The sequence below is a fragment of the Callithrix jacchus genome, chromosome 8 (assembly GCF_049354715.1).
Source record: "Callithrix jacchus isolate 240 chromosome 8, calJac240_pri, whole genome shotgun sequence".
NCBI lineage: Eukaryota > Metazoa > Chordata > Mammalia > Primates > Cebidae > Callithrix > Callithrix jacchus.
The window spans coordinates 12,955,100-12,980,286 of NC_133509.1; the positions used below are offsets into that span (position 1 = coordinate 12,955,100).

At 48.8% G+C, this 25,187-nt stretch overlaps 1 protein-coding gene across 37 annotated transcripts in view; it reads right to left on the bottom strand.

The window, feature by feature from the left end:
• MEGF11 (multiple EGF like domains 11) overlaps nucleotides 1-25,187 on the bottom strand; it is a 389,272-nt gene that overhangs the window by 45,920 nt on the left and 318,165 nt on the right. For all 37 annotated transcript variants that reach the window (XR_013520753.1, XR_004729544.3, XR_004729545.3 and 34 more), the window contains 2 exons: nucleotides 22,437-22,649; nucleotides 15,415-15,589 (listed from right to left, as the gene is read on the bottom strand). Coding sequence is in view for 34 of the 37 variants with exons in the window: in XM_035258930.3 (XP_035114821.2) it covers nucleotides 15,415-15,589; nucleotides 22,437-22,649 (388 nt within the window). In the remaining 3 variants the exon portion in view is untranslated. The remainder of the gene's footprint in view (nucleotides 1-15,414; nucleotides 15,590-22,436; nucleotides 22,650-25,187) is intronic.

Here is a 25,187-nt window from a genome sequence, read left to right on the forward strand (position 1 = left end):
ACTGAGCAAACTCAGGAGAGGTATTTGTACCTTATCAGGAGACCCAGAATCTAAAATCTCTGGAGACGTTTGCACAGTACATGCATAATGGGCAGCCCTGGAGGAAACGGGGAGCAGGACTCTGGTCCTCACCACTGACCACACCCCTTCACCCCTCCAGACAGGGCTAGCCCAGTGCCTTAGGGCAGACACCCCCATCCCTAGTGCTGATGCCAGGACAAAGGAAACTATACTTTTCACACCTTCTTGATGACAGGCTTCTCCCAGGCATTTTTTTTTTTTTTTTTTTTGAGATGGAGCCTCACACTGTCATCCAGGCTGGAATGCAATGGCATAATCTCAGCTCAATGCAGCCTCCACCTCCTGGGTTTAAAGGATTCTCCTACCTCAGCCTCCTGAGTAGCTGGGATTACAGGCACCTGCCACCACACCCAGCTAATTTTGTATTTTTAGTAGAGATGCGGTGTCACTATTTTGGCCAGGCTGGTCTTGAACTCCTGACCTTGTGATCCACCCCCCCGCCCCCGGCCTCCCAAAGTGCTGGGATTACAGGCATGAGCCACCTCGTCCCGCCTGGCACTTTTTTTTTTTTCTCTGATTTCCTTTTGCTCGGTAACAGCACTGCAGGGAGAGAATTCCCTTCCTAGAGAGAGAACTATCCTAGAGAGGGGCTAAACCAAGGCCAAAGAGGTCAATTTGCCCTAAGTCACAGCATGGGAAAAGGAAGGAGCAACTGATTGCAAAGCTCAAGTTTTCTTCCCTAGAGCAGGCTGCCTTGACTGCACAGGCCGGAAGTGATGGGGACTCACGTCCTGAGCACCTGCAGCGTACCAGGCTTGCTACCAGGAGCCTGTGATATGCCATTTCATAATCTCCTGTCTTACCTGTTTGTTGTTAAATGTATGTAGACAGTGAATGCAGAAATGGCTAACAGGGGTGATGGTGGAAACTCTTAGGGGGCATTTGTGTCTTTTGTTGTTAGGAAGCTCCTGAAGTACAAAAGGTTTCAAGACTTTAGGGTCTAAAGCTAAGACGATGGAATAACAGGCAGTGGGAGTGAGTTCGTATTTAATAATGTATATCTTTTGAATGAGATGAAGCTGGTTAGAGTGATGATGATGCTGATGATGACGACGACCTCGGACACTATCAGCATCCCACACCCAGGCAGGCCCTGCCCTTATTTAGAAGGAAGGGCCTTCCTGCTGCAGCTTGGATTCCCCGTGCCTGGCCTCATCTCTCCCTGCTTCCCTGGGGCTGAGCCCTGTCCAGAGCTCTTGTGGTCCCTGAGGGGCTGGGGGTGAGGATGGTAAAGGTGACAGGGTTTTAGGGCATCTCCTACAGGTCTGTTGGGACCTGCTCCCTTTGGGAACAGAATGAAGCTTCCCTGCAAAGCCTGGGCCTCATTCTTCAGAGGTCTCTGTGCAAATTGATAGCATATGACTCTAATCAATCTATGTTAGGTTTCATGATTTCCACAGTGCTAAAAAAAAAACAAAACAAAACTTTTTTTTTTTTTTAGACAGAGTTTTGCTTTTTCACCCAGGCTAGAGTGCGATCTCGGCTCACTGCAACCTCTGCCCTCCCCGGGTTCAAGTGATTCTCCTGCCTCAGCCTGCCGAGTAGCTGGGATTACAGGCACCCGCCACTACGTCTGGCTAATTTTTGTGATTTTAGTAGAGATGGGGTTTCACCATGTTGGCCAGGCTGGTCTCAAACTCTTGACCTCAGGTAATCCACCCACCTGGGCCTCCGAGCCTCATCTCTCTCTGCTTCCCTGGGGCTGGCCGAAGCTGTGGCATTTTTGAATCTCAAAAAAAAACTGCCTCTAAAATTCTGGGAAAACCTATGTTGGGTGCTGGGGGAGGTCTTTCTGGGCATTTAGAGGAGTGTGTGTATGGACCATGGAGGCAGGGAGGGGCAGAGGCTGGCCACTTTCCCACATGCATGTTCTGCAGGCTGTTTTCGGTGAGCTTAAGAGTGTGTGTGCTAGCAGTGGTATATATTCCTGATGTATTTCATGTGATTAACACATGTGGGCCCTATGTGTGTCATATGTACTAGATGTACATGTGCTTCAATGGACTGACAGAAGGTTAGCGATAGGATTTGGGTCTGCTCTCCCAGTGTCCTGGTTTGCATGGTAGTTTAGAGGGGTCCCCACTGTGTGATCCATGTCGTACAGTATGTGAGTTTGGTATGTGTGTGTGATGTGTATTGGTGGTGTGACAGCTCAGGGGCAAGCTTAGTATCTGCATGTCAGACATCCAGGCTGATCCTGGCCATAGAGCCCCAGGGGTGATTTGATTATGGTGGCTTGGAGAATGGTATGGCCCAAAGTCAGGGAGGGGTGGGTTGAATCTATAGGGTGTATATGAGTTCATATTCTAAAAGAGCCAGCTCCCTGGGGGTGAGGGATGTGTAAGGTGCACCTGGGGCAGTGGCCTGCAGAGCCAGAGTCTGCCAAAAGTGATGGTGACAATGTCCCAGGTGGGATCCAGAATGTGGGGGACAGAGGGTCCTAAAGAGGCTAATAAGGAAAACTAGGGTCCAAGTAAAATGTGATGCATTCACATTTACTGACACTGTGCAGAGGACTGTGCCAGGCTTGGACAGGCTGGGGGTTAGGAGGTGGCAGGGTGGGAAAAAGAGTAGACACACAGGAATACACTGGACAGACCCCTGGAGCTTTCTGTTTAGTAGAGGGGAGAAAAATGTCCAGAGTGTGCCACCAGACTGGGGAAGTCCGTGTCCTGTAGAAAGGCTCTGTCCCATAGGGAAGAAAGCAAGGCGGCTTTAGAAGGAGCTGGTAACTGGAGACTGGAAGGTGCATGGGCAGGATTTGGCCTAGGGGAATGGAGAGCAAGGGCATTTGGGGGAAGGGGCAGACTGAACAAAGGTGTGGTGGTGGGGCCACATGTGGGTGGGAGGGCTGCAGGGTAAGGCAGTTTGGATTTGCTGGAGCTCAGGGGTTAGGGGAGGGTGATGAGGGGCAGCAGTAGGAGCCTGGAGGTCAGGGTGGGCCCAGCCAGGATGGCCTTGAGCACCAGGTGTCAACTTTGCTTGGGAAAGATAAAGGAGGGCCCCCAAGAGCAGGTGAGTGACTGTTTTAGAAAGGCATCTGGGCCCTTCCCCTCTGGCTGAGGGTCCAGACTCAGGGAAATTCAATTGCTGATTGACTGCAGAATCATTATAAAAACAATTATAGACTGAATATAAAGACAGCCTAGAAGTTAACACCAGAGAGGCTTTTACTAGAGAACAAAAAAGGAGTGGGGGTGGGGAAGGCGGCCTGTATTGTCCAGTGTCCTCTGGTCCATCCCCATCTCCAACTCCCCAACTCCTATAAACTATCAGGTCTTTTTTTTTTGTTTGAGACGAAGTCTTGCTCTGTTGCCCAGGCTGGAGTGCAGTGGTGCAATCTCAGCTCACTTCAACCTCCATCTCCCGGGTTCAAGTGATTCTCCTGCCTCAGCCTCCCGAGTAGTTGGGATTACAGTCACACACCATGCCCGGCTAATTTTTGTATTTTTAATAGAGTCACGGCTTCACCACATTGGCTAGGCAGGTCTTGAACGCCTGACCTCAAGTGGTCTGCCCACCTCGGCCTCCCAAAGTGCTGGGATTGCAGGTGTGAGCCACCATGGCCAGTCTCTTGGGTCTTTAAAGCTAGTTTCCTCTAGATTTTTCTGGCCCTAGAGGTTTCTTAGTCAAGTTCTCACAGAGTACCTCACCACACAGAACATGGCGCAGTGTGCCCCCATGAAGGCACCCAAACCTGGGAAGGGGCAGGTTTGAGGGGAGCTCAGGTCAAACTTCCCTGCAGGAAAAGGCGGTAGTGGCTTCAGGTCTAGGACAGACCCTGCGTGGGGCTGCAAGCCTGAGGCAGGAGAGGGGAGCAGGGTCCCTGAGGGAGATGGGGTGGGAACGGGTACCCTGAGGAGCAGTGAGGGCCTGGCGAGGGGCTCAGCCCTGGGCTGGGGCGTGCTGAGATGTGCCAGAGACTACGTAACCTTGCAACGCCAGTTTCCTTATTTGTAAAATGTCAGCAGTGACATCACAGTCCTCAGAGGGCAGTGAGAGCACATGAGATGGTGCTTATGAGTGTTTTGTATTGGAAAACAGGGATGCGGATGGACAGCATGTGACTGGGCACTCCATCCCCACCACCACCTGGGGAACAGACGCCTCCCCTGCGCTGCCTGACACGTGCCCGATTTCCCCATGGTTTGTTAGCCACTTCCAAGTTCAGCCCTCCTGGCTGCAGCACCCCCAAGGCCACGGTTAGGGTTTCATCCTGTAGCGGGCAATGAGGATCACTCTGGGTTTGCCCTCAGCTCACAGGCAGGGGCAGGCAGGAGTGCCAAGCCCATGGACTCTACAACCTGACTACTGGGTTCAGGTCCTGGCCCTACGGCTTTTTGGACCTTGTGCAAGGTGTTAACTTCTCTGTGTCTTAGTTTCCCTATCTGCAAAATGGGAATTACAGTAGTACCTTTTCCAAGGATACTGGTGAAGACGAAATAAAATACATAATGTTCTTAGAACAGTGCCTGATCTAGAGTAAGTGCTACAGATGCTTTCAGCGTTTTTATTAATACACACGACCCACCAGGCCCAAGCCACACTGCAGGTGCAAGCAGCAGCTACGATTCACCTGCTCTGTGCCAAACACTTCTGTGGCGCTTGCCCTGTTTCATGTCAAAACCATCCTACAAAAAAATCCACATGCAAGGTGAGCAAAGGGGGAACCTGCCCTAAGTCACCCAGGAAGAGAATGGCAAGGCTGAGATGCAAACTCAGGTTTCCCTGACTCGAAGTCCATGCTCTCCCCACTCTGCCAAGCAGCCTCCACTGAAGACGTGGGGAGTGATGGGATCCAGCATCCATTGAGCACCTACTACATGCTGGGGTGTTTTTTTTTTCGTGTGTGAGACAGAATCTCGCTCTGTCACCCAGTCTGGAGTGCAGTGATCTCTACTCACTGCAATCTCTGCCTCCCGGGTTCAAGCAATTCTCCTGCCTCAGCCTAGAATAGCTGAGATTACCGACGCTGGCCACCATGCACAGCTAATTATTGTATTTTTAATAAAGACAGGGTTTCACCATGTTGGCCAGGCTGGTCTCAATCTCTGATCTCAGGTGATCCAACTACCTCAGCCTCCCAAAGTGCTAGGATTACAGGCATGAACCATCGCACCGGCCTGCATGCTGGTTCTTATTCTGTGACATTACCATCTCCCTACACAGAGAATGCAGGTCAAATACAGCACTGTTTTGTCACACCCCTGCTCCAGATGGCAGTGACTCCCTCTTGCCTGCTGACTTAAGCATGAGACCCCGCCCTGGCACGCAGGGCCCACCTGCGCTGCTCCCACTCTTTTCCTTCCATTCCCTATGCCTTCCTCGACACCTGTGCTTCATGGCTAGGGAGCCCCTGCCTGGCTTCCCTGGGCCCGTCTCAGGGAATTAAATCTCCCTCCCAGAACTTTCAGGAGACGCAAGAACACTTATTTTTTAGTGTTTTTGGGAGATCACTTTTAAATAGATTTTGTTTTGTTTTTTGCATTTACCCCCATTGTTAGTTTTCTTATTAGCCCCACCTTGAAATAATTTATTCATGACCTTTTTCTGCAATATCCTTCATTTTCCAGACATAATCACATCTTCTGGCAGGAATCCCTTCCCCTCCTGGGGTTGATAATTACTCTTGCAGATGGGATTATTGGTGCTAATGACTAGGGGAGAGGTGGCTGGGAGGGGCCGGGCGGGGGCACTGAAGCTTGAGCACAAGGGTAGCGGGAGCTTTCTTTGTTCTAAACCTACGGATTTTGTTGGAGGAGTAGAGCCCGTGGGCTCTTCTGCACAATGAGGGTGCCAACCCTGACCCCGTGTCCTGGGGCTGGTTAAAGTTCCAGTGAAAAAGGTGTTGGGAAGGATGGGTAGAATCCCAGAGAACAAACTGGGGTCCTACAGCTCCCACTGCAGGGTTGTTGTGAGGATTAAGAAGAACATATAGAGAACAGAGTGCCTGGCCTAGGGCCCACTGCGAAATATGAGCCATCATCACCCTCATTTGGTTATCTACTTTCTCCAGACCTTTCAGAAAGGCCTCTCTGACTTGTGGCCCTATCTCCACCCTCTAGAATTGGTGAAGTCAGGCCCTGGGCGCTGGCTAGGACTGAGAGCCCGCAGAAGCTCCATCTATGCTAGAGACTTGGAGAAAAAGAAAACTGGGTATACTTAAACCGTAGATGCCTCAGATCTGCTCCAGCAGCTTTTTTTGCAGCACAGAGATTGCTGCAGCCACTAGGTCTGAGACAAAGTCCCAGCCCAGATCCCAGTAATGAGGGCACTGATAATAAGGACATCAGGAACATGACAGCAAGAGGGTGGTCTGATATGGCAAATGTTTATTTTTTAGAGTAGAAGAGTCAGCAGTTTTCCCTAATAAGCTGTACGGTGGGGTCCCAGAGGGGTAAGGCTGGACTTATCTTAGTGACATCAAACCAATTTTCCCTACTTTGCTCTGTGAATTAATTGACAACATGATTTAACCCCCTGGTGACTCCCCTCAGGCCCCCACCGACCTGCCACCCTCACCATCCCTCCCTGTGCAGGGAAATATCAGAAGGTAGCTGCTCTGGGTACAGCAAGCACGAGATGGAGGTGAAGGGGGAAAGAACAGTGGGCTGGGAGTCATGTCGCCTGTATTCCATCCCAGCTCTGTTAAGATATACTGTGTGACCTGAGGTAGGTTCACCTTCCCTTTCTGTCCTTGGTTTCTTTTGCTGTGCACTATGGAAGCACTGAGTGTTCTTCCACCTCCCCCATTATGAAAACCAATTCCTGTTTCACAGCATTACACATTGCACCTCGCTCAGTGGGCCCACCAACCTGGAGGGACTAGCATTATTAATCCACCTCACCGATGAGACACAGGCTCTAAGATGCTATGTTTCCTAAGGTCACACAGCTACTGAGTGACGGCTGTGGGATTCCAAGCCAGGACAGTCCGATTCCAAAGTCCATGTCCTTTTGCTTGCAGTCTTCTCTCCACAACCATATAATAAACCTCGACAAACATTTATTGAACACTTGCTATGTGCCAGGCTTTGTTCTACATATTTTATCTAATTCAATCCTCAGCATAGTGCCATTAATTATCCTGTTTTATTGATGAAAAAAAAAGGCTCGAGAAGCTTAAGTAACTCCAACAAGACCACACAGCAGGTGATAACAGAGCTGGGATTTGGGTGCTGAATTGAGTGTGTGTGTGTGTGTGTGTGTGTGTGTGTGTGTGTGTGTATCAATATTTTTGGACCCTTTCTGCTATTCTGCAGTATCTGTACTCCTCTGCTCACACAGGCATGGCAACTAGAGGGTGAATGCCTCATTCCCAGTGCCACATTCAGGAAAATATTTTACTACAATAATTGGGAAATTAGTCAATAGTGGGGGCTGAGGGATGAGAAGCTAGTTTTCTGTTCTTAGGGCTAACAGTCTAGATCTCACCTTGATGAAGAGTGAAACAATTAGAAGAGAAAATGCACATATATTATATTCATGTCACCTGGCTATAACTTTCAGTCTGCATTCTCCACCGGCTACACTCCTGTCACTCCCTAGTTCCAGCTTAGGAGCCACCCAAGAGGCAGACACGCACTCTGCCCAGCTGGGGGAGGGTGACATCTTTAAAGGACATTGGAAACCTTGGAGGGAAATTCAATCACTGCTCCACTGATCTGGATTTTCATAACTCTTGCCCCCCCTCTCCTGCCTTCCCTGGTCAGAGCAGCTGAGGTTTCTGTATGACCTACCAATGGCACAGAGAAAGGGGAGAAAAATGCAGAAACAAGTTTGTTCATTTGGGTGATGGAGTGCCCGCTCCCCTCGACAGCGTGCAGGGTTCAATAATGGCAGACAGGGCTTCAAAAAATTGCGGCATAAATAGATGAGCCCTTTAAGGTAATAGAAATGCTGTCATCCTGGGGAGAAATATGGACCCTGAATCCCATGGGAGGGGACACTGGGGCCCCTCTCCTCTGCTTCCGCATTTCCGTCCCCATCTCAGTGCAGCTGAAAGGGAGCATCTGGGCTGAGGAATGGCCAGAGGGCCCCTTATCTCCCAGCCACACGGGATCCATGCATCCATGTGGGAGGAGGCAGCTGTGAGGGGGTCTGAGAAATCAAGTCTTTGCAGCCCTGGCAGTGACCTCACAGATGGTTACTGCAGGCACCAAGGTGGCAGCAATTAGTGCTACAGCAGTGGAGGAGGCTCCAGCAGGCTGGCTGCCTAGGTGAGCCTTAATTAAGGAAAGGAATGCTGGTCAGCAGAGGAACATGGTGGGGCTGAGGAATCGGCCTTCTTCCCCCACATGATGAGGAAGTCTATTCTCGGTTCTGTGTCTGCTCTTGGGAACCTAGGAGCCCTTGGCAACCCTGCCATTCCCTGCCAGGGGAAAGATTCAACTAACTGCCTCCTTCCTCTCAACCCCATTTCCACCTCTACCCCCAAACAGGGCACTCAGGCCAGGACCAGTCAGCCTCTTCAAGTGAGTGATCCTTGGTGTAAATAACAGCAGCGGCATCATCAACAATAATAGCTGATGCTTGTTGAAAGATTACTAATATGAGAGACATTCTAAGTGCCTTATATGTGCTAATTAATTTAGTCAGCTCAATAATCCTATGAGGCTATGTTATTATTCCTTTTCACATATAAGAAACTAGCAGCAGGCTAGGCATAGCGGCTTGTGCCTGTAATTCCAACACTTTGGGAGGCCAGGATGGGCAGATCATGAGAGGCCAGGAATTCAAGACCAGGCTGGGCAAAATGGCAAAACCCCATCTCTATAAAAATTTACCTGGGCATGATGGTGTGTAACTTAGACCCAGCTACTCGGGAGGCTGAGGTGGGATGATCGCCTAAAGCCCAGAGAGGTCAAGGCTGCAGAGTGACTGAAGACTGCACCACTACACTCCACCCTGGGCAATAGAGTGAAACTTTGTCTCAAAAAAAAAAAAAAAGAAAGAAAAAGAAAAGAAATGAAACAAGGGGCAGGAGCACAGAGAGGTACAGTATCTTGTCCAAGGTCACACAGCTAATACGCAGCAAAGCTGGTATTTGAAGGCAGGGAATCTGGCTCCAGAGTCTCTGCAAACCACTGCACAAAATTTCATAAGGCAGAAGCTCATGCCATTGCTCAAAGAATCTGGAGATGGTGTCAGGGATCAGCTGCTCCAGTCCTGCTGCAGCTATCTGTTTATCTACATTTCAGAGAAGCCAACAGGTAGAGTCAAGTCCCAGCACTTCTGGCAAAGGCCCTTGGGACATGCCATGAATTTCCTTATTGTAAAGGAAAGGAGATCGAGACCATCCTGGCCAACATGGTAAAACCCCATCTCTACTAAAAATACAAAAGCAGCTGGGCATGGCAGTGCATGCCTGTAGTCCCAGCTACGCGGGAGGCTGAGGCAGGAAAATCACTTGAACCCAGGAGGTGGAGGTTGCAGTGAGCCGAGATCGGGCCACTGCACTCCAGCCTGGCGACAGGGCAAGACTCTGTCTCCCCCAACACCGCTAAAAAAAAAACCAGCCAGGCATGGTGGCACGTGCCTGTGTTCTCAGCTGCTCAGGAGTCTGATGCAGGAACGTCACTTGAGTCCAGGTGTTTGAGGTTGCAGTGAGCTATGACTGTGACACTGCACTACAGCCTGGCCAACAGAACAAGACCCTATCTCTAAAAAACTGTTTTGAAGGTATTTCGAGAGAGAGGCCACATTCACATAACTTTTATAGCATACTATTATAATTGTTCTATTATTATTACTGTTAATCTCTTACTATGCCTAATAAGTTAGACTTTATTGTAGGGGTATATATGTATAGGAAAAAAATAGTATATACAGAATTCAGGACTACCCACAATTTCAGGCATCCACTGAGATCTTGGAATGGATCCCTCATGGAAAAGGGGGACCACTGTACTGCGTTTGGGGGAAATGAGTCATGTGTGCTGCACAAGTTGTGGCAGGACTTTGTGGGAGATGAGATTAGGGTAGACTACTTTGAGGGCATGTTACAAAGGCCTGGGATTTGAGGTTTCTTTGGTGGGCAGTGGGGAGCCACAGAAAGGGCTGATGGGATGCTAACCTGCAAGTGGGTGGGTGGACAGCTCCACTCAGTCCCCTCATCCGCAATGCAGCTACTTCCCTAGCTCAGGAAGGTGGGAAGAAACGTCCTCACCTTCTGGATCAGGTCATCTTCCCAGAGACAGGTATTCCAGGACTCTGCTGGTCTGACCACTGTGTAATGTGACCCCTCACTCTGCCTTCTCCCATCCCTGTTCACCCTGGTGTTCTGTGTCTGGGTGAGGACCCTGGGTTCTCAGAAGGTCGGGAGCAGCTTTGAAACAGTGGCTCACGATGCTGTCCAAGGTGCTGAAACGATGCCATTTCCATTTGTCAGCACTCCCACTGGAATGACTAGCTCCCATACCACTGTTTCCGTTAGGCAGAGAATTTCATTCCCATTTTATAGATGAGAAATAGAAGCCCAGAAAGGTAGCAGAGCTAGAGCTACAAACTCATTTCTTGTTTTCTGGTCGAGGACTCTTGAACCGCACGGGGCCGCCATAGTGTAATTTACCAGTGCACACCTCAAGTGATTCTATCACTGCTGCTAGGTGAACATGTAAAATGCCCAGGTTCTCTTCCCACCTCCATCTCTATCTCCATTTCCCCAGATGTTGAGAGGCTTGTCCACCCCCACAGTGCTTCCTGAGACCCACCACTCAGGGTGATCCACAGGTGCTTGGGTGGACCTCGCTAGAACAGCAGCTGTGTATATTCATGCCTCTGATCCATTGGGTATCCCTGGGTACAACTCATCCCAACATCCTCCTGCTGGTATGCTGGGCATGGGGGAAGCAACATTCCCCCACTACTCTCATATCTTACCAGTAATTGCTACCATTTCACCAGGTGTCTGTTGTATTTCAGGCACTGGGTTTTGAACTTCCCTATAAAATTCCTAATTCTCACAAGCAAACTCTTGTTTTAGCAGATGAGGAAGTACAGTGTTAGGCAGGGTAAGTGAGTTGCCAGTAGTCAGTGTGGGGATTGGAGAGCTAGGATTTGAACTGAGATTTGTCTGGTTCCACAGTGATCCTTCAATCAAAGCTCATCAACTAACATGAGAGTTCAGTGTCTCCCACCACCATTGGCTTTGTGGTTCTGGGCAAGTCACTCATCCTGTTTAAACTCCAGCTCCTCATTTGCAAATTGCAGAAAGTGAAAGTGCACCTTCTTAGGGCCCTTGTGAGGCATAAGTCAGATGAAGCATGCAGCCAGGATTCAGTGAGTGTTCGCTGCGAGTGTGCATATGATTATTACTGGAACACAGGTTCCTGGATGGCTGGATGGGAGTCTGATTAGTCTTTCCACATCCCCACCTGGCCCCTATGTCCTAGCAGAGGAAATATCCAGTGTCCTGGGAGGGAAGAGGTGGTGTGTGAAGGCCAGCCCAGAGCCCCAAGCAGGGGCCTGCTTCTGCCCCATGTCCCTGTGCACTCGGGGGTGGGGACCACGTGGCTGGGGCAGGCATGTCACTGAGCTCACAGTGTGGTTCTGCATTACTTCATCAGCACTCCTCATGTGGATATTGAGCCCGAGACCATTCTCAGCCCCCAGAATCTGCTTTCATAAAGCTGCCCCAATATCCTTCCTAAAGACCCTGGGCAGGGAGAGCTGGGGTCGGAGGAGAGAGCTGAGAATGCGGTTTCACATCCACTCCATGGGGGCTACACATATCCAATAGCAGGCAAAACTGATTTAGTTCTCCCATCGTTCAGATAGGGAAATGGAGGTCCAGCAAGGTGAAGTGACATGCCCAAGATTACTGAGCCCAGAATGAAGGTCTCCAAACACCCAGAAAAGGGTTCCTTTAATGAGTCCATAACTGACTACACAACCTAAAATCATTCAAGGATAAAGGCAGGATACATACATTCACAAACTGACCCACCAACAAAGGCATTGCTAATTATTACCGACTGTGGGACATCTTGGGTCCAGTCTCTGCTGAGTCTGCTCTGCAGACTGCCCCCACTAGCTGGCTAATTGTGGGAAGCTGCATTCATTCAGAAGCTGGAGTGAGGGTGAGAGTAACGGCTTCCCCCTCAGGGCTCGGTGCACGCAGAAATGAGTCATGCTGGTTGAGAACAATGAACTGTTCTGTAATCACCTCCTGTAGTCCCTGCCCAGTGTCCAACAGAGCCCTAGAAGAGCCTTTCCAGGAATAATGAGGCTGGGCGGGAAGAGATGGATGGGAATTTACTGGGTCTCACCAGGGCAGCTTGACTCACAATCTGTCTTAGCCCTGAGCCCCAGGCAGGGGGGACTCCACAGTGAGATGACTCTGGCATGCACCATGTGCCCCAAAGTTCAAGGACAGGAAGTCATTTGCATCTCAGGTGCAAGGAAGAGAGGCAGTGGCCTGGCCACCAGACTGTTGGAGCACTGGGGGCAGTGGGCAAACAGATGCTAGCCTCCTAGGCCTTCCCAGGGCCCTGATTTTCCCTTTTTCTGAGGATCAGTGAGTAGGCAGGCAGCTGGGGATAAAGAAGGGCAAACAGGGAGGCAAGGCTCCCAGCAGATGCATAGACAACGTATATGACCAGACCGTACAACCCTCAGTGAGCTTCCCACGCCCATGTATGCACATATCTCCTTGCTCCTACTTTTCTCCCTTTTCCCCAGACTTGATCCACGGAGTCCATATAGTAGACCATCTTAGACGTTAATAGGTTCTTCTCTCTCCCTAACTCCCCATCCACATATGCCCAAAGTCCTAGAGCTATGCTAGAAGCCAAGCTGGGACAGGGGTGTCACCCATGAGCAGTTCGGTGCAGTCAGCTTCAGTCACCTGACCACTTGGTTATGTGAGATGTTTAATCCCAAACAATTATTCTCTCCTACCCAAATTCAAAACCCAGGGCACCTCCATTTTGCTGTGGAAATTACAGCAAAAATTCAGACCAACAAAGCTAAATTAAAGAGGAAACCAGGCTTCCTTCTCTTTCAAAGATGCCGAGGAATTCATTTTTATCGGCATTGGGGAAGTTTTATCTGCACTGGGGAAAGAGGAAAGGAGAGCTGAACTGTTTTTAAAAAAATCTTAGTAAAATGTTTTGATTTCAACAAATATATTTAGACTAGGTGGTGGCTCATGCCTATAATCTCAGCACTTTGGGAAGCCAAGGTAGGTGGATCACTTGAAACCAGGAGTTCGAGATCAGCCTGGCCAACATGACAAAACCCTGTCTCTACTAAAAATACAAAAATTAGCCAGGCATGGTGGCACATGCTTGTAATGCCAACTACTCAGGAGGCTGAGGCATGACGATTGCTTGAACCCTGAAGTCGGAGGTTGCAGTGAGCTGAGATTACACCACTGCAATTCAGCTGGGTGACAAAGCAAGACTCTTTCTTAAAAAAAAAAAAAAAAAAAAAATATATATATATATATATGTATAGATAATACTTTAAATATATAAAAATATATGTAATACTTTAAACACAGAACTGATACCCTAAATATATATAAATGCATATATATATATTTAAGGTATCAGTTCAACATATAATTAACATAACAAAATTATTGAGATGTTTTATATTCACCTTTTCATACTAAGTCTTGGAAATCCAATGTGTATTTCCCACTTCACATCTCAATTCAGAACTAGCCACATTTTATTTTGAACAGTGTTTTGTCCTGGGCCTTGCTCTGCAGACCACAGGCAGCCCATCTTTAAAAGACATTGTCACCAAGCAAACCCTCACTTGATCTACAAACAATTCCCTGCAGATGAGTGGATCTCCACCTTGGCGGCACACTGGCCTCAGTCAGACCATGCCTAGAGCAAATACATCAGAATCTCTGGGAACGGGGCCCTGGCACTGACGTCTATGAAGCATTCCTGGTGACTTCAGTGTGCTGCCCAAGTTGAGACCCGTGGCTACCTCTGAGCATCCTACTCAAAGTGAAAACCACTGACCAGCATTATTGGTATCACCTGGGAGCTTGTTAGAACGGCACACCCTCAGGCCCCATCCCAGACCCACTGAATCAGAACCTGCAAGTGAACAAGGGCCACAGGTGCTTAGAAAATTTACTACCGCCTGAAAAGCCTGCTAAAATGCACTCTATATGTCCCATCTTGACACCTGACAGCAACCTTACAAGGCAGGCGTTCCCTTTCACAGGTGAGGAAACCGAACCTAAGAGAGGTTGACTCATTGGTCCAAGATCACATGACTGGTGAGTAGGATAGCCAGGGTGCAACCCAGGTCTGGTTCCAAAGGCCACACTCTTTCAACTGCACCGTTGTATCACTTCCTACAGCACAATGAAACATAAGGCCACAGAGAAGCCCTGAGTGTTTGACTCCTTGAACCTGCTGGGCATGCCTTACCTTTGAATAGGATTCCACTTATAATGTCAAGTTCCCCAGAACCAAACCTCATAAAGACCACATAATTCATGAGAAAATACAGATAGTAAACAAACGTAGGGAAGATGTTCACTCTCCCTCATAATCAGAGAAATGCAAATTAGAGCAACAGTGAGGAGCCATTTTCTACCTATGTAATTAGCAAAAATTAAAAACATGTTAGCAAAGTTATTCTGAAATCGGTACACTCATACACAGTTGGTGGTGGTGTAGATTTATAGAACCCTTGAGCAAAGTAATACGGCTACATCCATCAAGAACCATCAATATATTATGCCCACTGACCCTGGGAATTCACCCTCAGGAAATAATTCATGAGAATGAGGACACACAGGAAAAGAAGAAGAAAAAAAAAAAGGAAATAATTCAATAGGCAGGAGGAACGCTATTTGCACAAAGATGCTCATTGCAACATTCACTGTGAACATTGGAAACAGCTTAATATTCAGCAGTAAGAGAATGGCTGAGGAAACCTGGGGTGCATCTGCTCCTACATGTTATACAGCCATTTAAAGTGATAATTAAGAAGCCCAAGCAGCAACACAGAAATGTGGGTGAAAGAAGGCAGAGTGCAAAACTGTCTATGTGTATTGTGTTTTTTTCTGATGTAAAATATTGTGTGCATAAGGATATAGGCAAGGAGGAGCTGGGCACAAAGGAAGGCAACCTTCAGAGCTGGGGGTGATGGGAAGACCCCTTCTCCTGTTATTGGTAATATTACAAACCCTGGCCCTTTGAGACTAGCTTCAGGGGCCCTCCCTTCATGGAATCTATCTCTGAGGGGGACACAAGGAAGCACCTGGGTGCAGGGCCACATTCCTGATTGCACCAGGAGGTGAAGGGAGCTGGCCGGATCGGGGGTCAGGAAGGCCATGAGAGGCCCCTCCCATCTTACCATGAAGCCTGGGGCACAAGTGCAGCCCCCAGTGATGCTGTGGCAGTCGGCGCCGTTCTGACAGGTGCAAGGCAGCTGGCAGCCATCGCCATAGTAGCCAGCAGGGCAGGATTCATTGCAGTGGCGGCCAGACCAGCCTGGCTGGCAGGTACAAGCTCCAGTTACTGGGTGGCAGCTGTGCAGATGAGAGAAGGGTGAGAAGACAGTTCGTTCTGGGAAGCAGCCCTGTCCCACCCCAAGCCTGGCTTGCCCAGGGTAGCAGGATCGAAGGACCTCTGGGATTGAACTGCTTACTGCCCTGTTTGTCAGAAGATGCTAAGGCCACATGGTCTTATTAGCACCCAGAAGCTGAGGCTCGTGGTGATTATATAACTACCCAGATGTCACACAACAAGAGATGACAAGATCAGGATGAGAACACAGGTCTCCTGACTCTCAAACGCATCTTCTTTATAATTCGAATACACCGAAAGCAAAACAGAGGGTGGCCTCTTTAGTCCCTTGGCTTATAGACTATGTGGTCCAAGTCTTCATCCATCCCTTACCCAAGGCAAATGCCTAGTGTGGGAACATCATGAGAAGGTAGCGATGATACCCAGTGGCTCTCCATATCGCAGGTGTTCAATGAATGCTGTCTGAGTGAAAACAAGGGCCAGATGTGGCCTCCCCTCTCTGGCAACGTCTGCCCTGGAGAGAACAACCTCCAACCTATGCTTTGCCAGGCTCTTTTACAGTGAGCAAGCTCTTCTCCATCTCCTGTCTAGGCTAGAGAAAGGACCTGGCATGACCTCCAGAGAATGGGGCAACCTCTAGCCAGCAGCCATCTGATCCAACAGCCCATGTCCATTCATGGTCAGCGGGATGCCAGGTGTAACCATGTGCTGCTTAGAACTCCTGCAGGAGTGTAATTGACCTATGGCCCCAGCTGCTGAGTCTGAAATCCAGAGGCCACATTTCCCCTGGGCCACTCCCAGCTGGAGCACAGCAGGGATACTACTAACGTGGGCACACTCTTGGGATCTGGGACTCCTCTGATAGGTACCTTGGCTTTAAGATGTCCCATCCTGGCAGACTTTCTTAGAACTGTGCTGTGGGTTAAGATTCTTCCTTCCTCCCTCCCTCCTTCCCTCCTTCCCTCCCTTTCTCCCTTCCTTCCTTTTTCCCTTTCTGTGATCTGACAGCGTTCTCAGCCTCCCGAGCTTCCTCCCCTCTTTCCCTCACAGATTCTTCCCCTAGTAAACCACTTGCCCTTGCTATCTGCTTCTGGAGGGGCTCAGAATAACACACCAATGAAGTGCTGGGTGGTAGAGACAAGCCTCGTAGATTCCCTGTGGCACTTGCCTCCCCGCTCTGGAGCCCAGTTCAGAGGATAAGGTCAAGAGAAACATGCCCTGGGCTGGCAGGGGGAACCTGGGGCAAGTCTTAATTCCGCTACCTTCCATGGGGCCTTGGCGCCTTGCCCCGCTGGGCCATGGGTGAGTCCCCAATGCCTGGCTCATATTCACTGCCCTGGTGAATATTTGGAAATGAATATGGCTTCCCCTAAATATAATTATTTTCCATTGATTCTTTATTCTTATCTGCTGACTAATCATCTGTCTTCTCCAGAAGTTTGCAGCTCCATGGCGGGGAGTCCTTTGTCTTAGTCCCTTCTCGGGGCCCAACAGAGTCCCTGGCACACTGGAGGTGCTTAATATATATTTTGAAAATTAATTAATGAGCAAGCTAATTGTGTGAAGTGTAGCCAAGCTGCTCCTCTTCTAGGGATCCTGGTTTTCTCACAGAAAATGAGGGGGTGGACAGGAACAGGCAATTCCTGAATAATAGGTGCAAGTAGCTAATCATCACTTCAGAAAAGGGTTTTCTGTCATTCTCATCAAGTCTAAACAGCAACTGGACACCACTTTTCCTGTATCCAAACAGCGAAGATGTTTTAAAATGCCGGTAAAGGCTTCAAAACAATCTGAGGTTACGTATCAAGAGACTTAAAAGTATTCAGACTCTGGTCTTGTAACTCCATTTCTAAGACTCTATCCTAAGGAAATAATCATAGTTGTGGAGAAAGATTTATGCACAGAGATGTTCCCCGAAGCACTATTTATAACAGTGGGAAATGGAAGCAATTTAAATAATAATAAATAATATGTGACCAGGCTATTGAGGCACCAGGCACTTTATACATATATTTCTAAATCTTCAAATAAGCCTGGGAATTAGGCATCTGAGCCTCTGTTTCACAGGTGGCATTTAGAGGTTATGTGACTTGCCCAAGGTCAGTGAGCGGCAGAGCTGGGATTCAAACCCAGGTTTGTCTAGTCATATTTTATTCTCTGCCTCATGCCACCTCTCCCCACAGGGCACTGGTTAAAGGAATTAGAGCATTCATATGAAGCAATGCTAAGACACACATTCATTTGCCTTTCAAAGTGTTGACTGGTATAAGATTAAGAAATGAGCACCCTGCATACGAAGCCATTTCTACCGATGCTGCATCTGTTGGCTGAATCAAATCTTTCAAATATGAAAATATATCAAATCTATGACAACAATATAGACATCGACAGATGAGCAAATGAAAACAAAGTGGCTTCTGTGCTGACCTCTGGATGGAGAAACTGATTCTAAGTTTTTTCTTTAAATGTCTATGTATTCCCTAACTTACCAAAACTGAGCATCCATTGTATTTGTAAACAGATGTAAAGCAATGAAAAATCATAAATCTATAACAAAGAAGAATGGGTGTAAGGGATGAGTGTTTGAAGACTTTCTGACCTTTACAGTTTGAGAGAAATTCCTTAAGCCCCAAGGCACTGGAAGGGGACACAGAGACTTGCACGGGTGTCATGGGGAAAGAGTGCCTCTTGGTGGCCCTGATGCTCTGCCAGATGGTTTTGGGGCACTGTTCTTTCTCTCTAGGTGGCACCTTTCCAAGAGCACCCTCTGAGGTTTAGGGTTAGCATAGAGAGACTGGCTCAGTCACGGTTGTGGGGACCGACATGCTTGAACCTAGGAATGACCTGACAGGTCTTGGCTGTAGCCATCAGCTCAGCCGAGCACTGGAGATTCTAAAAGGTCTCAGGCACCCTTCTGCTTCTTCCATCAATAGATCCTCCTGCTTTCTCTGCCTACAAATGGTCATGCTGGAGTTCACCCATTACACACTTTTACTTTGGTGAGGTACCACCCTGTGAAAAGCACACTCCACACACAATGAGCTGGCAAACGCTGACTTTTTTTTTCTTTTTTTTTGAGATCGAGTCTTGCACTGTCACCCAGGCTGGAGTGCAGTGGTGCAATCTCCGTTCACTGCAACCTCTGCCTCCTGGGTTCAAACGATTCTCCTGCCTCAACCTCCAGAGTAGCTGGGATTACAGGTGCCTGCCACCACCCCCAGCTAATTTTCTTGCATTTTTAGTAGGGACAGGGTTTTACTATGTTGGCCAGGCTGGCCTCGAACTCCTGACCTTGTGATCCACCCACCTCGGCCTCCGAAAGTGCTGGGATTACAGGTGTCAGCCACCACGCCTTGCTCAGCAAATGCTGACTTCTAAGTTCTCTCTGCATTTCCTGCTTTTGATCTCTGCTGCTGTCATTCTGACTACTCAGGGGTATGTCAGGAGCTAATCTTACTCTTTACTCTGAGAACCAGAAGGCTCAACACCAAATCTAAAATCATTCCTTTCCTTTTTTTTCATATCCCTACAATCCTATTTCTAGAAGTGGGATATTTATTTTCTTAATATGATTACTCATCTTACAGAAACTCTAAAAGTCCCTTTGAAAAGAGGATGGAGAGTGACAGCTGACAGTGATCATGATGGAGAGCTGTGATCGCTATGCCTAGAACCTTTGTCCCTCAGCAGAGGGACTTTCACAGCTCCTCTCCCAGGCATCCCTTCTTCCCAGTGGTGGTTCCCATTCTCTTGAGTCACATGGCAGGCCAGGGACTGCTGTTTTTGGCTCAGGCACATGTTACAATCACTGGTGTTTAGGCTGGTTCCATTCCATTTTTTTTTTCTTTTCTCCCATTTCCCCCAGACATAGATTAATCAAAAGTTAACAGGAGCCGAAAGCAGAACAATACAGGATTCCTTCCAGAGTGGATTTTTCTGCCTTTCTTTCAGCTGCTAAGAGATTTCTATCAATGCTCCATCTGTTGGCTAAATCAAATCTTTCAAAGGTAATAACACAATCATGGCTGCTGGAATTAGTCTATGACAATCCAATTGTGGAGGGGACATTTAAGAGCACTGACACACAGGAGCTTTCTTTCTCAAGGTTATTCCTGTATAAAGGAGGATGGTTTCTTTGTGTGTGCTACAAAGAGTTGATAAAGGGAATGAAGAGTTGATAAAGGGTTGGGGAATCTCACCAGCCACTTCTTCTTTCCCAGGGCATGGACTCAACCTCTGTGCAGCAGCCTTGCCGGAAGGGCACAAGCCAGAGTGAGGCAGAGCTAGGTGGAAGGGCTTTCTTTAGCTGGGGGCTGGCATTACCTTGCTGCCCTCGGAAAGATGCTCAAGACTGCACGCTGCTGTGGTCAGGGGTTTGTTGTAAGCTCTGCAGAAGGCAGGGAGCTTTGACGCTAGGCTTCTAGGGATCCCAGGTTCCTTCTCTGAGGGAGTTGGATGGAAGCTTCACTTTCAAAGACCCAAAGGAAAACATCTCCCCTGACTGGGTTAATGAAAAGTGACAGCAGACAGATTGGGAAACTTACGCAGAGAGAGGAGAAGGGCATCTATCAGGCACTTGCTTAGGCAGAGGTAGGTTGGAGGCCAGGACTCGGAAGTCCCAATCCCCACCCAGTACCTGAACTTTAACTGTGTGAAGATTAGAAGTCACAGATTCATTCCTTTGCTTTTCTTGCATCACAAGAGAAGTCTCTATAATAGGCCAAAAAAGGCTCAGGGGAAGAGAGGGGCTGCCCTCTGTCCACAGAGAGGAAGAGAGCTGTTTTCTGATGTCCATAAGAACAAGGGCAAGAGCAGCCTGACAGAGTTCATTTAGACCAGACGCTCTCAACCTCAGGGAATTTTTCCTGCCCCACCCCACTCTGGGATATCTGGCAATGTCTGGCAGTAGTTTTGGTTGTCAGAACTTGGGCAGGGGCAGTGGGATGCTACTGGCATCTAGTGGGTAGAGGCCAGGGATGCTGCTCCACATTCTACAAAGCACAGGACAGGCCTCGACAACAAAGAGTTACCCAGCACACGTTCATGGTGGCCAGGGCGAGACATCCTAACCTCAAGTGAACTTTGTGCCACGGGCTCTGTCACTGGGCCAGTGTGCCAAAAGAAAAGGGGAAATATGTATTTTTTAAAAAAACAGGGCTGACTTCAGCTAATGGGCAGAAGCTGTTTGATGAGTTGAGGACTCTTCTTACTGAAGGCGGCCTACTCTGTGCAGGCACCGTGCGGCGCTGAGGCTAGAGGCCACAGGGATGGATAAGCCAGGCTGCTGGTGCCCTCAGGGAGCCAGGCTGTGACAAAGCTCCCCTCAGACTTGGAGGAGACCGAGCTGGGGAGGAGACCGGCAGGCAAACTCAAGAGCCCCTACTCTGAAGAACCACGAATCCCTCCCAGTCCCTGAAACTTCATGTGCGTTTAAGACAGTAAAGCAAATAATCATCAATACTGGATGGGCTGAGATTAGCAGGAGAGAAGAGGGAGTCCTTCCAGATTAATAATGCATCGAGGACTCCTTCAGAGGAAGGATGACTGATACAGGGCATGGTTGCCCAGGCACAGGAGGAAAACAATAGCCCTTTAATTTGGGGCTCGATTGGGATTTCTGTGGCAGGGGCTCCCTGCAATAAACCCCAGCATCAGCCTTGCTTCCTGTCTTGGAGAAGGTCCTCCCCTCAGCTTCCCAGCAGGAGTGATGGATCCTGGAATATTAATATTTAGACACATAGAACAGTCTGAGCCAGCTACCCAGTCTCCTGACCGGCCACGTGGGACTTCTGTAATTAGCACCTTGGAGCTGCCACTCTGCTCCCCAGACCCAGCCCAGATGCCGCCTCCTCCAAGAAGCCTTCCCTGACCAGCATCACGTAGTTCTGAATCACAGTTACTTGGGTACATGCTGGAACCCAACAAGGCCAGCTCCATATATTTTATCAATTCTAAGAGGTACTTCTCCTCTACATTAGCAGGGCCAGCCCCATATATTTTATCAATTCTAAGAGGTACTTCTCCTCTACATTTTTACATCTCTGATATTGGAAAGATACACATATATATATATATTTCCTGAGACAGAGACAGACTGGAGTGCAACGGTGCAATCTCAGCTCACTGCAACCTCTGCCTCCTGGGTTCAAGCAATTGTCCAGCCTCAGCCTCCCAAGTAGCTGGGATTATAGGCACATGCCACCACACCCAGATACTTTTTTGTATTTTTAGTATAGAGGGGGTTTCATCATGTTGGACAGGCTGGTCTCAAACTCCTGACCTCAGGTAATCCACCTGCCTTGGCCTCCTAGAGTGCTGGATTACAGGCGTGAGCCACCGTTCCCAGCAAGCCCTACTGATTTTTGAGGTCCCTTCCAGCCCTGACCTTCTGCAGCTCAAGCCCCTACTTCTGCCCTAGTGGCCCTGTCTCTGGTTGGATGCCAAGCAAGCGGAGGGGAAATGTCGTCCAGGACAATGTGCTCAGAACCTGTGGCACCTGAGTCCTGCCATCCCAGCCCTCGGGGCCTTGCAGCTGTGCTCCACCCCGCCTCCTTGCTCTCTCCTTGCCTGCATGTGTGGAGTCTCGGTTGGGCACATTTTGAAATGCAGGCAGCCAGGTGCGGTTGGCAGCGGTGAGTGACCTAGCTCTGGGTATGCGGCCTTGGCTTCCCCTTCTTTTCATCAAAGTGGTTCTCGGGGCTCAGTGCTGAGGTCCTAGCTCTTTCCCCACCACCCTGCCTGGATGTTTGTGCTGGAGGCGGGGGGCCACATCTTATCAAGCCTCCTCTCTACCTGAGCCCACACCCACCCGCCACCCTTGTCCCATGCTCACCTGTTCCCAGTTCATACCTGATAGTGTTGTCAGCATCACAGGGGCAGGGGAGGGTGCAGCCTGGGCCATGCAGACCCTCGGGGCACAGCCGCTCCTGGCAGCGCGGACCCTTGTAGCCAGGCTCACACTCGCAGGCGCCCGTGGTGGGTGAGCACTGCCCCCCATTGTGGCAGTCGCAGCGCTGAGAGCACTGGAAGCCGAAGGTCCCGAAGGGGCACTCCTCTTGGCACCTATGGGATAGCAGAGTGGGGCTGAGGCTGTGGATCCTCTAGGATGCTATTCTCCTTGCCTTCCAGCCAGGCCTGGAATGCTCTGCCTTGCTCACAGCCTCCTCCCCCTTCTCTCTCCTCCTCCAGGAAGTATTCCAAGGTTTAGCTTGCCCCAGTCATTTCCCCAGGTCTCCTCAGTCGCCCCAGCAATGAGTTTGTACTACCATTTTACTAGCATACCCTAGTAGCTGGGATTACAGGCACCTGCCACCATATTTTGATTCCAAGCCTAATATTTTTTAAAAAATTAAAAAAGTTGTGGTGAAATATACAGGTTATGGTTTAAACAGTTCTCTCAAAATTCTCATTGAAACTTAACATCCAATGCAACAGTAGTAAGAGGTGTGGCCTTTGGGAGGTGATGAGGGCGTGAATGGATTAGTGCTCTTATAAAAGGGCTGGAGGGAGCAGGAAGCTCCTATTTTTTTAGAGGGGGGGGTTTTCTATTCCTTTCACCCTCTGAGGATACAGTCACCATTTTTGGAAGCAGAGATCTGAGCCCGCATCAGACACCAAACCTGCCCGCCCCTTGATCTTGAACTTCTCAGCCTCCAAAACTGTGAGAATAAATGTCTGTTGTTTATAAATTACTCAGTCTGGTATTTTGTTACAGCAGCATGAGCACACTGGGACAGTACCCAGTATAGAACTTACTGTTTTAACCACGTATGGTTCAGTGGCATTAACCTCATTCACACTGTTATGCTACATCACCACCCATCTCTGGAAGTTTTCCATCTTCCCAAAGTGAAACTCCTCACCCATTAAACAAAAAAAAAACCTAGGTAGGTTTAAAAACACCCTCCCCCTGCCCCCCTTTTTTTTTTTTTGAGATGGAGTCTTGCACTGTTGCCCAGCTGGAGTGCAATGGTGCAGTCTTCACTCACTGCACCTCCGCCTCCCAGGTTCAAGTGATTCTCCTGCCTCAGCCTCCCCAGCAGCTGGGAGTACAGGCACCCGCCACTACACCTGGCTAATTTTTTGTATTTTTAGTAGAGATGGGGTTTCACTATGTTGGCCAGGCTGGTCTTGAACTCCTGACCTCATGATTTGCCCGGCTCGGCCTCCCAAAGTGCTGGGATTACAGGTGTGAGCCACCACGCGTGGCGAAAAACATCTTGTTATTAAAATATGTTTTTATGTCTCTGAAATTAGATGTCTTATAACTGATGACATGTCATATTTAATTGCCAGTGTTTTTCATTCTTCCCAGCATGTGAAATAAGGATGCATCTCACGATCAGTGGCACCTTAGATTTGATGAAATGGGGTGATTTTGTTTCTATACAGCGTCTCTGGTTTTTGAGCTTTTTGGGCAGATGCACAGTCTCTCTTGTCCTATTGGGAGCTGTGTCTCCTCCCTGACTGTGGAATCTCCCTCGAGTAGAGAAAGCATCCTTCTTCATTGGACTATAGAATTCCCTGTGACAGGGGCTATTTTCCCTTCCTTGGAAAAGCGTTCCCTCAAGGCAGGGGCTGAGTCTCTTCCATCAGCCTGTGAGCCCCCAAGGAGGAAGCCTGGGACCTCCTTTGTGTCCTGTGCGTGTCTGGCCCGGAACTTGGAGCTCCCAATATCAGGATAATTATTCAACTTCATTGAACTCACAGCCATGGGTGTGGCTCCTCCGTAGGTGAGTGTGACCCCCACTGCTGACTGCCTGGTTTCCTGAACGTGCCTCAGTACTCCTTCCCCCTGCCCTGGGCTCTTTTCCAGGGGATGCAAACTTATTGTCACAGCAACTAGATCCGGATAAGTCCAGGGGTAAATCCAAGGCAATAAGAGGTAAAAGAGGTGGGGGGTGACCTCCTGCACTCCAAAGACAAATAGAAATGGCCTCTGGCCTCTAGGGTTCTCGGGTATCTTTGTCCCAGCACTGATTCAAGAGTGCGGATAATGGAGAACCAACCTAAAGCTCTGACTTCCTCTTCTTTTTCTTTTTCCTCTTCTTTTTCATAAAACGGGACAATATTTACTAAACCTCATCGGGTCGTATAAGAATTAAACGGGATACTGTGTGTAAACATTTAGAAAGGTGCCCAGCCCACAACTAGGGCTCGATTAGAAAAGTTAGTGATTTTCATAGGACTCAGGTTAATATTGTTTTTCACACTTCTTAGAACAGAGCCCACCTGACCTTCTGGCCTTAAATTCAGGCATAAAAAAGCCCAAGGGGAAAAATTCTAAAATGCTGATAGAGTGGATTTGATGAATTGGTGTTTTAATTATGTTTCCATTTTCCAGGTTTTCTGTGTATCTTCTACAGTAATCAGAGGAGAAAAGCAATTTAAAAAAATGCAGCTCTAACTTCTTTGTTATGAATTTGGAGGATCATGGGGTGGATTCTTCTTCCACAGACTAGGCAGGGAGATTCTGTGCCTGGGTGACCTCAGTTGTTTACGGTGAGGGTGAGTGGCCAGATCCCTGAGGATATGGCAGGGCCAGCTAGCAAGTGTGTGGGGGACGAGGGGAACCAGTGTGTGGGCACTAGCCTTGGCAAC